The 12829-nt window shown below is 37.3% G+C and overlaps 1 protein-coding gene and 1 pseudogene across 7 annotated transcripts in view; both read left to right on the top strand.

Moving 5' to 3' along the window:
- Positions 1–2864: 2864 nt before the first annotated feature.
- TXNL1 (thioredoxin like 1) overlaps positions 2865–12829 on the top strand; it is a 34234-nt gene continuing 24269 nt past the window's right edge. For all 6 annotated transcript variants that reach the window (XR_014018322.1, XR_014018323.1, XM_081263189.1 and 3 more), the window contains exon 1: positions 2865–3164. Coding sequence is in view for 4 of the 6 variants with exons in the window: in XM_081263189.1 (XP_081119315.1) it covers positions 3067–3164 (98 nt within the window). In the remaining 2 variants the exon portion in view is untranslated. The remainder of the gene's footprint in view (positions 3165–12829) is intronic.
- On the top strand, positions 4334–4877 carry LOC308632063 (large ribosomal subunit protein uL22-like; annotated as a pseudogene). Its single transcript has one exon. The product of its transcript is annotated as a large ribosomal subunit protein uL22-like (transcript).

Here is a 12829-nt window from a genome sequence, read left to right as displayed (position 1 = left end):
TGACTCTGGTAGTAGATCCACTGAATGTATTCTGAATCTGAAACAAGATTCCATGGGAAATGTGGCTTCAAAGGCCTACCAGGGACGAGCCAAGGGAATGGGGAGGGGCCAGTTTATGTGCAGCACATTTGGCACCTCTGAATATTACTCTCGGGAATGGGGAAAGTGTTCCACATCTGTCTAAGAATAATCACAAGTCATCTTTGCAGAGGTTTTTGAGTCTTCAAGATTTTTCTGTAATTTTCATGGAAATTTCAGGAAATGGAATTTTCAGGGTGGCATACAAGAATTTCAAAGAAAAATATTAACTGGGGGAAAATTCCACTCACTAAATGTTTAATTTTACTTAATGATATTAAACAGTAGTTATGTGACATGGGGAGCCTAATTAACTGTGAATATCATTTTTGCTTTAGCTACTCAGATTATCTTTGTAGAATTCTTGTGTAGGTCTTTTTTGCAGCTGTCCCTTCTTTTTATTATTATACATGTGGTTTATAATTATTGAAGAAACTTAGAAAATATAGACAAGAAAAAAAAATTTAAAACAGCATTACCTCAGGATAACATCTGCTAAATGTTTCCATGCACATACATAGTCGGTTTCTATATAACGCTGAGTGACACCCAGAGAAAGCTACACAACTACTTAATTGTATAACTCTGAACCAATGGCACACATATCTGAATGTCAACCTTTTCATTAATTAAGTAAGGATAACAACCACCATTCTGCCCCAGTCAGACCTTTTTTAATGCTTCTTTTCACATTTGTTCTCAGTAATCCATAGATTGCTAAGGCTTTGATTTCATAAGTTATGTTTTCCCCTTCATAATAGTAAACTGTTATTTTAGACACTTTTTGTTTTTTAGACACAACTGGAAGGACAGCTGAGAATAATAATCCACCTGTTATAACTAAACTGGGTAACCCCCCAAATCATAGGTTGAAGTCCTAACTCTAATGTACTGTACTGTGTTTGGAAATGCGTCTTTAAGGAGGTCATTGTGGTAAAAATGAGGTCATGAGGGTAGGGATCTAATCTAATAGAAATGGTACACGCTTATAAGAGAAAGAGACCAATACTATGTATATGAGCACACACAGAAAAAGAATCATGTGAAGATCCAATGAGAACGTAGCCATATAACATTTAATAAGGCTGAGCACGGTGTCTGTAATTCCAGGGACTCAAGACAGCTGAGGTAGGAGGATCACAAGTCTGAGACCAACCTCAGCAATTTAGTAAGAACTTGTTTCAAAATAAAAAGGATTGGGAATACAGTTCAGTGGCAAAGCACCCCTGAGTTCAATCCCCAGCCCCCCCCCCCATGAATGTCATTGAGAAAGGATGGGGCTGTAGCTCCGCGGTAGAGCACTTGCATAGTATGCATAGGGCCCTGGGTTTGATCTCCTCAATGAAATGAACAAGTGTGCGCACACCCAAAAGTCAACCAGACAGGACTCGGGAGAAACCAACCCTAGAAGCACCTTGATTTTGTACTTCTAGTCTCCAGAACTGTGAGAAGTAAATTTCTGAAGTTTAAGCCACTCAGCCACTCATTCTATGCTATGACAGCTCTAGCTGACAAAAACACCATTGTTTATGAACATTTTTTTTACTATCTCATATTTCGTTTTTTGTGTATAATTATAATCATCAATCCTCACAATCCTAGAAAGCAGGTGTTAATACAATTCACACAAACAAGGAAGTTGAGGTTCGGAGAAGTTAATGGATTGCTCATACCCATAAAATAGTGCTGTTGCATATATTAAGAAAACTTCTGCCAATTTGTCTATTAACGTCATTATACTGTGCTGATATCCTATGAAAATTAAATGAGCCAGTAAGTACAGAGAACTTGTATCTTGCCTGTCCATGTGTTAAATATTATCTATTGTAATCAAGCAACACATTTGCATTGGTTGGTCCCTTTTGCTTGCATATTCCTATAGTCTCTTGACATCTTAATTAAACCCTTCTTTCAAGACTCAACTTGGGGTTGAGGCTGTAGCTCAGTGGTAAAGTGCTTGCCTCGCATGTGTGAGGCACTGGGTTCGACCCTCAGCACCACGTAAAAATAAATAGATACTGTGTGTTCATCTACAACTAAATAAATATTTAAAAAGAAAAGACTCAACTCACGTCTCCTAGTGCTTACCTTGTCCCTCCCCCCATCTCATTTATCTTCACCGGTTCTCTTCAATGTCCTCGATATTGTTAGTTAACTGTTGTTTGTAGCACTAGATTTGACAGGTCTTCGTCCTTCTGGCGCACTTTCTGAATGACTTCACGGAGAGCGCCATTAAGTAATGAGATCCGTAAATTATTGTTCTTAACTTTGACCTGTCTTGTGTATAGTGACCTGCCCCGAGATAGGAAAGAACCGTCCTCAAAGTTCCTCCCGATGTGGCCTTATGATCTTTCCCCCCTTCTTTTTGGTACTGGGGGTCAAACAGCGCCTTGATCATGCTACGCAAATGCTCTGCCACCGAGCTACACCCTCAGTCCGCCTTATGGTCTTAGGCAGCTACCATGAATCTCAAAGAAAATGGGGCAATTCTCTTCCTGTCCCACTCCACGCAAAACCCAAATAAAACCTCCTCGTCTGGAAAAGTAGGAACACACAAACTTCTCTAACTCGCGGACTGCAGTAGGTGTGTGACTGCTACGCGCCTGCGCCTGCCCCTTTCGGAGAGCGTGTGGCTCCTCAGTCGAGGGTGGGGCCATACTTCGCGTTTTAGGATTGGGCGATGGACGCCTAAACGGAAATGACGTCAAGAGCGCAAGCGCCCGCGGCCGGGCCGCGCGGTGGCTTCTGGGTGCCGGAGCCTTTCCTTTCCGCGCCTCTCCCCTCCCCCTTCCCGTCCCCGCCCCCTCGGCCGCTCAGCTCCTTGGCGTGACTCGGCACTGAGATCCCCGGGAGGAGACTCCGCTGTCGTCAGCTCCACTGTCCAGGCCTCAGCCTTCCTAAGCCTCTCTCCTTCCTCTCCCGGGTTGTCTCCTCATTCAGTTTTGAAGCCGGAGGCGTCTCGGCTGCCCTGCCAAGCTCTCTGTGAGGATGGTGGGAGTGAAGCCGGTCGGGAGCGACCCTGATTTCCAGCCGGAGCTGAGCGGCGCGGGCTCCAGACTCGCCGTGGTCAAGTTCACCATGAGAGGGTGAGGCCGGGTGGGAGCACCGTGGGCCCGCGTCTATCGACCTGTGCTTTCCTTTCACTCTTTCCGGGCCCAAGTTTCCTTGTCCTTTGCTCTGGAGGGTCCGATGATGGCCGCAGCCCCAGGCCGCTGTCAGGATTAGGCCTCAGCCCTCGGATAGGAGCCTCTGTTTATGCACCGGGGCCTTCCAGACCTGCCCGGAGCCCTGGCTGGCCATCTCCCTCAGCTCCGGAGATCCCTGCCCTGAGCAGAGACCTCAGTAGAATTCGGCCCGCGACACCTTCCAGCCTTCGGTATTTGCTCCTGTCCAGGAGAGCAAGCTGTCATTTGCATCTTAGCAACTCTCTAGAAGTTTAATTTTCCAAACACTTTCATTTCCTCCATCACCTGCATCTTTGTGAAGCCTTTGGCAGATTCAGATGGGGCTCTCCAACTGATCTTACTAATGCGTGGTTTTAAGGCTCGGGTAGTGCATTTTACATTAAGTTAATGTTGGATTAAGATTCTTTTTAATGTCCTTATCGTTTTGTTCCTTGTTTGGTTGTGCCTTAGGCTCCTCTGACTACGTTGGATTTATAATTGCATACATAAATTATAGTTCGAAACATATATATTACAGATAGACGAGTGACCAGACATCTAGTTTGATCAAATTCCGTTTTGGGAATTTATAATTTAGGATGACAAGGATCTTGAAAGATGTTAACTGTCTTTGGTAGATCTCAACAAAATGTATACGTAACAGAGCTGATGAATCTGTTATTTTGGGTGTATGATAATGTTGTACTGTGAAAATGACAGGTTGTAACTAGGCATTGAGAACCAAGATTCAGCTAGTGTTCATATTTACTGATAGATTCCCGGCCCCCCCCCCACACACACACCATGAATGTCAGTACCTAGAGGGTTTAGAGATTTCCCCTTGACCTCTGGCATTATTTATACATATGTTAGCCTGGAGAAATCTACTCCTGATATCAGTTTATGTAACATGTTTTCTCAACCAAGTAATTTTATGAATATAAAGCAGTATTTTGAATGTCAAAAATGTTCAACTGTTGAATATATAAATGGTGGCATTAGGATTAGACAGTTTTAGGGGAATGAGCGTTGCATATAGATTTTTAAAAAAGTTAGCTCTTCCTATTAGCAGCCTGAGATGATCTGTGAAAATGGTTTGTTATTCTCTTGACCCAGAAAACTCCACAAAATCATGCGAATCAAGAGGTTCAAGTCTTCACATTCATTTTAAGGACACCCGGGAAACTGTGAAGGCCATCACAGTCTATGCATAGCCAAAAAGCCAGCAAACATCTGAAAGATATCACTTTAAAGAACCAATGTGTGCTATTCCAAAGTTACAGTGATGGAGTTGGGATGTGTGCCTAGGCCAAATATAAGGGCTGAACATAGGGTCCAGTGGCCCAAAAAGAGTGCTGAATTTTTGATGCACATGTTTAAAAATGCAGAGAAATGGCTGAACTTAAGGGTTTAGATGTAGATTCTCTGGTCATTGAAAATATCCAGGTGAGCAAAGCACCCAGGATGTATTGCTGTACTTAGAGAGTTCATGGTCCAATTAACCCATACGTGAGTTCCCTCTGTCGCATTGAGATGATCCTCATTGAAAAGGAACAAATTGTTCCTAAACAAGAAGAGGAGGTTGCACAGAAGAAAAAGATACCCCAAAAGAAAATGAAGAAACAAAAACAATAGGCACAGCAGCATAAAATAAATGCAAATAAAAGTGAAACAACAGCAACAAACGAGTTAGGACATATTTTTGGACCAGCCTCACACAGAGTTAAAAAAGGGTAGCAGGTTGGATTTATTAGGGTGGTATATATTACTCATATGATATGTGAACTTTCATTTTATTAAATTGAAGAAGTTAGATGATTCATGATAGTTAGATGATTTCTAAGACATGTCTAAAAAAATACTTAATTCTATAAATGTGTCTTCTCAGCTTTAACAATTTTGTAATTCCTTTGTCTTATAATAAGGGAATACCTGTACATTTTTAAAGTGTAGAGGCCATGGTAGAAAAAAAAAGAGAAGATTCCATCAAGGAGTCTTACTTTTCTAATTCTGGTTAGTTGGAATTTTTATACTTTTGTCCTAAGTGATATTTTCCCCCTTACCATAGCAGAGGAAGAGGTGAGAAAGTAATAAATACTTATTAATTGGAGTGAGAAAAGTGGAGAAACATATCTATTAAGGAAACTTCCATTACCAGAATGGCATTATGTAAGCATAATTATAAAACATGGGTTGTTCAAAAGCTGTTATATTTAAAAACAGTATTTTAGTGGAAGGAAAATTATTATAAGCAGTGCTATTTTTGTTATAGTTTGTGGATATGTATGTATGATATTTATCCTGTATGATGTTTATCTTGAAATGGTGGATGTATCACTTTTGTAGACAATGTTTCAATTTTCTTAAAGCAGGCTTTACTTTGTAGTTAGGTATCATTGTCACTGTGGAAGAAGGATGTAGTGGTCATGTAGTTTGTCCAAATGAGAGAGAGAGAGAGAGAGAGAGAGAGAGAGAGAGAGAGAGAGAGAGAAGACAGACAGACACATACGTATGTATAAGTTACATATAATATAAAATACTGCATATTTTCAAATTGCTGAGAACTGAAGGTACTTAACTAAAAGAAAATGTTAGCAGGCTTGACAGTTTGTAGGAACCAGGCCCATAATGTTAGTGAGTAAAGTAGGTAAGTTCTAAGACTAATCTTTAAGGACATATTGAGGCCTTTAAGTAAACTTTTTAATTGAAGGTTTATTTTTTTCTGAAAAATTTAATTAAAGTATATATAAAAATGTGTACCACTTATTGAAGTATACAGTTTGATGACATTTCAAGTGATTACACCTATCTAACCAACAGTTATATGAAATATAGATAATTATCAGCAAGTCAAAATCCCTACACCCCTGAATTTTAACATTTTATATTAGTTTTGCTGCATTTAAACTTTATAAGAAATGAAAAATACAGTATTGTAGTTTGGCTTCCTTTTAGTAGCATATAAATAGTTTGATCTTAGCAATTGATTTATAAGTAACAATGAAAGCCGTCCTGTACTTTGCTGTTTTGGAGTTTTGGGAATAATGGTTAACAGTTGGGATCTGGGATCAAATTCTGGCTCAGTATTTCAATGGTCTTGAGAGTTGAAAAGCTTAAATTAAGTGATAGCACTTTAGGAATCTTGTGAGTTTTGTAATATAGTTAAGTGCCCAATGAATGTTACCTATTTTATGTAATTAATAGCAACCCTTAGTTTTGGTACATTTATAAATTGCTTATTTTGAAGTTATATGCTCCAGAGAAATAATACTTTTTTTTTTTTTTTTTTTTTTTTTTGGTACTGGAGTTTGAACCCAGGAGTGCTTAACTACTGAGCCATATCCCCAGCCCTTTTTTATATTTTATTTAGAGATAGTGAGTTACATAAGCCCTCGATAAATTGTTGAGGCTGCCTTTGAACTTGCAATCCTCCTGCCTCAGCCTCCTGAGTCTCTGGTTGCTGCTGGGATTATAGTCCTGTGCCACCACACCCAGGACGAAAAATAATACTTTTAAATATGACTTTAGAAAGCACATAAGTTTCCTTTATCCATTTCCATCTGTATGTTTATACAAGCTGTGTTGCTAAAGATAGAGCATGGGCTATTGTAACAAATAGGGAAGAATAGTTAACAAGTTCATAAAATTGAATTATAGTTGTAAAGAAAAGCCTTATTAATAAGAACCTAATATAGTGCTTTCAAAGAAGGCTGATGTTGGATTGGATTTAGGAATTGACTGCTCTGATTGTGTCCCTGCCACTAACTAGGGTGTTGGATCCTTGGTAAGATATTTAACTTTTTCTGGTCTTCAGTTCTTAAAAGATTGTAAGTTCTTATAAGTTACACTAGTTTTAAAAATTTTAGTTTTTTGAGTTTGTTCTTTGTATATTGTAGAAGGCTAGAAGTTCATTTTCTGTATTCTCCCCTCTAAAAGCATAATTTAAAATTAAAATCCTTCTTACATATCCATTTTATGTATCAGACTAAACATAAGCTTTTTTTTTTTTTTTTTTCCATTTGTAAATCTCTGGCCTAGGTGATTGATCTCTGGACCCTTTTGCAACAAGATCAAAACTCCTAACCCATGAGCAGGGCTGCTAATCAAGGTTGTTAAGAGAGCAATTTAATTTTGAAATTCAAATTTACTGGTATACAATAGTTTAGAACTAGAAAATGTTTTTGGAAAATCAAATCTTTATTTTATACTTGTTCCTGAACTCAGCTATAATGGAAATTTATTTCTTTTTTTCCTTTTTTTTTTTTTTTTTTTGGCAGCGGGGAAGGTTGGTGCTAGGAATTGAATCTGAGCCTTGCTCATGCTGAACATATGCTCTACTACAGAAATTTGCTCCTCAACGCTGAAATTTGTTTACTCTTGAATGCTCATGTTAGAGAAGGCAAACATCTTATTTAGAATCAATTTATTTGAATGACTGTCATGAAAACATGCTGCCATATACATGTATACTTTTGTATGTATTTGTGCTTCTCTGTTTTGTTACTTATTTTGAATTTTGACTGAAGATGTAACCCAAGATGGCTAAGTAAAATTAAACAAAATATTTAAATCAGGTTAATTCTTGAAATAATTATTTGAATGGTAACATTTTAGTACAGTCAGTCAGTTCAGCTACAGGATGTTTCTTCAACAACGGTTAACTCATTGATGATTGATCAATAGTTGAGAGGTGATATGTATATAATGTGGAAATTGTGTTGGTTTTCTGTATGATTTTCTTCCTAAATAGTGAAGAGCAGAAATAAAAATAAAACCTTTGGTTAAAAGAAGAAAAGCCCTCAGCCATATAGGCAGTTTCCCATTCAGCTTTAACTTAAAAAAGTTAATAAAATTAAATATGAGCACCTATACTGAACACTTGTTCTCCAGAAGGGTTGCATTTCCTCCTGTTTCTCTCAGTGGCAGTCCCACTGATTCAGAGCCCTATTTCCACCTGTACTATCACAATACCTGTTTCCACTTGACTGTTTTGTTCATTTAAAATATCCTCTGAGGTAGCCTACCTGCTGGGATGTCCACCTATTTCCTGAGTCCAAGTTATTACTGTTTTTCTTGGTGATCTAGTTACATAGTTTCAAGTGCTTTGCCTCAAGTTTCTATTTTTCATAAATCCTCATATTTTGAGTGCATGGTTTTGCAGTATGGCAGTTTTCAGAAACGGATATATTGTGTCAGCATGAGTATGTGTTTAAATTCAGTTAATGTTAAATTCTGTTTTCAATTCATTTAATTTTTTAAAAAATAAAAATGCCATTTTATCATTAAAAAGAAGGAAACAGAATTATGGATATTTGAAAAAAATTCATATCTAAATTCTCTTTTCCAGTTCCACATTGTAGAAGTAATTAGTGTTAACTATTTGTTATGTCTTGCCTAATTTTTTTCTACGTATTTACATATATAGTTTGCATTTTCATACATATATAGTATCAAAATATGATCATAGAGATAGTTTTGGTTGACTGTACATGTGTTTCTGAGCCTGAGGATTCTTAGATCCAAATATTCTTTTTTTCAGAAACAATAAATTTAGTGCTTAAGAACTGCATAGTTATTTTCTTAGCTTTTTGGTGTGAGGTTTTATGATGACACAGGACAAAAATGCTGAATATGTTAAGAATGGGGTTAATCGTGACTTGACTTAGTATTTGTTTTCATTTTGTGCTGTAGAATTTGCTTTTTCTAACATCCCTGTCTGCTAAAACCAAGGTTTTTCTCATGTTTATTGAGTTATAATGTGCACAGTGCCCAATTATAAAGGTATAATTCAGTGAATTTTTACAAACTGAACACACGAGTGTAATCACCTCCCAGACAAACAAAACATTACTAGCTTCCAGAAATCTCCCTCCTGTCACTAAATCTCACAATGGTAACCATTGTCCTGATTTATAAATCATTGAATTATTTTGCCTATTTTGAAGTGTGTGTAAATGGGATTCATAAGAGTATATGCTGTGTAGTTTTTATTTTTGTGAAATTTCTTCTTTCTCTTGAGATTTTACATCAGTTATTTTCATTGTTGCATAGTATTGTATTGTATAAATGACTATAATTTACTCATTCTAATATTGATAAGAATGTGAGTAGATTTCTTGTTATTTACTGCTAAGAATATTACTATCATTAATTTTTTTCTCATGTGCCGTAAGGTTAACATTTTTGTTGGTGATATACTCTGGGAATGGTCATTGGTAGGTAGGTATATGTCTAGCTTAGGAAATACTGCCAATTCCTTTTTTTTTAACCCCAAAAGATGCTTATTCTAATTTGCACTGTCACAAACAGTATATGAAAGTTCAGTTGCTCCACATTCTTAAAAACAGTTCATTCTTTCTTGTTTTACTTATTTTGGTGGAGGTGGTTTTATTTTTTACAGAAAATTATTATTTTTTTATTGGTTGTTCACAACATTACAAAGCTCTTGACATATCATATTTCATACATTAGATTGAAGTGGGTTATGAACCCCCAATTTTACCCCAAATGCAGATTGCAGAATCACGTCGGTTACACATCCACAATTTTACATAATGCCCTATTAGTAATTGTTGTTTTCTGCTACCTTTCCTATCCCCTACTATCCCCCCTCCCCTCCCCTCCCATCTTCTCTCTCTATCCCATCTACTGTAATTCATTTCTCTCCTTGTTTATTTTCCCATTCCCCTCACAACCTCTTATAAGTAATTTTGTATAGCAATGAGGGTCTCCCTTCATTTCCATGCAATTTCCCTTTTCTCTCCCTTTCCCTCCCATCTCATGTCTCTGTTTAATGTTAATCTTTTCTTCCTGCTCTTCCTCCCTGCTCTGTTCATAGTTGCTCTCATTATATCAAAGAAGACATTTGGTATTTGTTTTTTAGGGATTGGCTAGCTTCACTAAGCATAATCTGCTCTAGTGCCATCCATTTCCCTGCAAATTCTATGATTTTGTCATTTTTTATTGCTGCATAGTACTCCATTGTGTATAGATGCCACATTTTTTTTATCCATTCATCTATTGAAGGGCATCTGGGTTGGTTCCACAGTCTAGCTATTGTGAATTGTGCTGCTATGAACATTGATGTGGCAGTATCCCTGTAGCATGCTCTTTTAAGGTCTTCAGGGAATAGTCCAAGAAGGGCAATAGCAGGGTCAAATGGTGGTTCCATTCCCAGCTTTCCCAGGAATCTCCAAACTGCTTTCCAAATTGGCCGCACCAATTTGCAGTCCCACCAGCAATGTACAAGTGTACCCTTTTCTCCACATCATCGCCAGCACTTGTTGTTTGACTTCATAGTGGCTGCCAATCTTACTGGAGTGAGATGGTATCTTAGGGTGGTTTTGATTTGCATTTCTCTGACTGCTAGAGATGGTGAGCATTTTTTCATGTACTTGTTGATTGATTGTATATCCTCCTCTGAGAAGTGTCTGTTCAGGTCCTTGGCCCATTTGTTGATTGGGTTATTTGTTATCTTATTGTCTAATTTTTTGAGTTCTTTGTATACTCTGGATATTAGGGCTCTATCTGAAGTGTGAGGAGTAAAAATTTGTTCCCAGGATGTAGGCTTCCTGTTTACCTCTCTTATTGTTTCTCTTGCTGAGAAAAAACTTTTTAATTTAAGTAAGTCCCATTTGTTGATTCTTGTTATTAACTCTTGTGCTATTCGTGTCCTATTAAGGAATTTGGAGCCCGACCCCACAATATGTAGATCGGAGCCAACTTTTTCTTCTATCAGACGGAGAGTCTCTGATTTGATATCAAGCTCCTTGATCCATTTTGAGTTAACTTTTGTGCATGGCGAGAGAAAGGGATTCAGTTTCATTTTGTTGCATATGGATTTCCAGTTTTCCCAACACCATTTGTTGAAGATGCTATCCTTCCTCCATTGCATGCTTTTAGCCCCTTTATCAAATATAAGATAGTTGTAACTTTGTGGATTAGTCTCTGTGTCCTCTATTCTATACCATTGGTTTGGTGGAGGTGGTTTTAACTTGCATTTCCCTACTAACTCCTGAAGTCGAATACCTTTTTTATTTTTATTGACTGTTTGGATAATTTCATTTGGCAAATTACTGCTCAAGAAGTTACAGTTTTTTTTTCTGGATGCCATTATTTTTCTTTTTTATGTATTAGAGTTCTTTTTTTTTTAAAAGATAGAGTGAGAGAGAGGGAGGGAGGGAGAGAGAGAGAGAGAGAGAGAATTTTTTAATATTTATTTTTTAGTTTTTTTTGGCGGACACAACATCTTTGTTTGTATGTGGTGCTGAGGATCGAACCCGGGCCGCACGCATGCCAGGCGAGCGCGCTACCACTTGTGCCACATCCCCAGCTCTGTATTAGAGTTCTTTACATATTAGATATGTTTATGAGTATTTTTTCTCAATCTGAATTCCCTCTCACTTTTATTTATTTATTTATTTATTTTAATATTTAATTGATTTTATTTTTTAAATACATAACAGTGGAATGCATTACAATTCTTATTACACGTATAGAGCACATTTCTTTATATTAATGTTTGCATATAAAGTATGTTCACACCAATTCATGTCTTCATACATGTACTTTGGATAATGATGTCTGTCACATTCTACCATCATTGCTAACCCCCTGCCCCCTCCCTTCTCGTCTTGCCCTTCTGGCCTTCTCACTTTTTTAACGGTGTCTTTTAATGAATGAAAGTTCTTAACGTTAGTATTTTCACATACAGGAGTATGGTGGTGCACACCTGTAATCCCCATGGCAGCTCAGGAGGCTGAGGCAGGAAAATTTCAAGTTTGAGGTCAGCTTCAGCCTCAGCAACATACAAGATCCTAAGCAATTTAGCGAAGCCCTATTAAAATAAAAAATAAAAAGAATTTGGAGGTGTGATTAAGTGCCCCTGGGTTCAATCCCTGGTATCAAAAAATATATGTTTATATTTTTAAAATATATTCAATCAAATTTATCAAATATATTCTAATACTTCCCATCTGGAATTGGTTTTTGCATATGATGTGAGGTAAGGCGATCAGATTCATTCCCCCCTCCCCCATCTGAATAGCCAGTTGATCAGCACTACTTATTGAAAACACCATCCTTTCCCCACTGTACGACTGAGTCAACTTTTCATCAATCAGATGTAGGAGGGATCTGTTTCTGGACCTCATTCTTTCTTTGATGAGTTTATTTATCATTGTACGGGTTGGGGTTGACTACCCTCTGTTTAAAATACATGGGTTTCAAATTTCAGGACTTTGGAATATTTGCATAGATTTTACCATTTAGTTATCACTAATCTGAAAATCTAAAATCTACAATGCTTCAAACTATAAAACTTTATTATTATTATTACTTTTTGCAATGTCGAGAATCGAACCCAGGGTCCTTTGTATGCCATGCAAACACTTCAACATTGAGACATATCCCCAGCCCAAAATATGAAAATTAAAGATTCTCAGCCTGTATGCTAAGCTATAGGCTCAGTACTGTGTACTCCTAATTAAAAAGTTTTATAGTAGTTCTTAATATGTGGTAATGTAAATTCTTCAATTTTGAATCTCCAGATGGCTCAGTTTGTCTTTGGTATTTTCAAATAAATTTTG

The sequence above is a fragment of the Spermophilus citellus genome, assembly GCF_964194105.1.
Source record: "Spermophilus citellus genome assembly, chromosome: 12".
Lineage (NCBI taxonomy): Eukaryota > Metazoa > Chordata > Mammalia > Rodentia > Sciuridae > Spermophilus > Spermophilus citellus.
The sequence above is the reverse complement of the archived record's forward strand: the minus strand, read 5'-3'. Positions and strand labels throughout refer to the sequence as shown.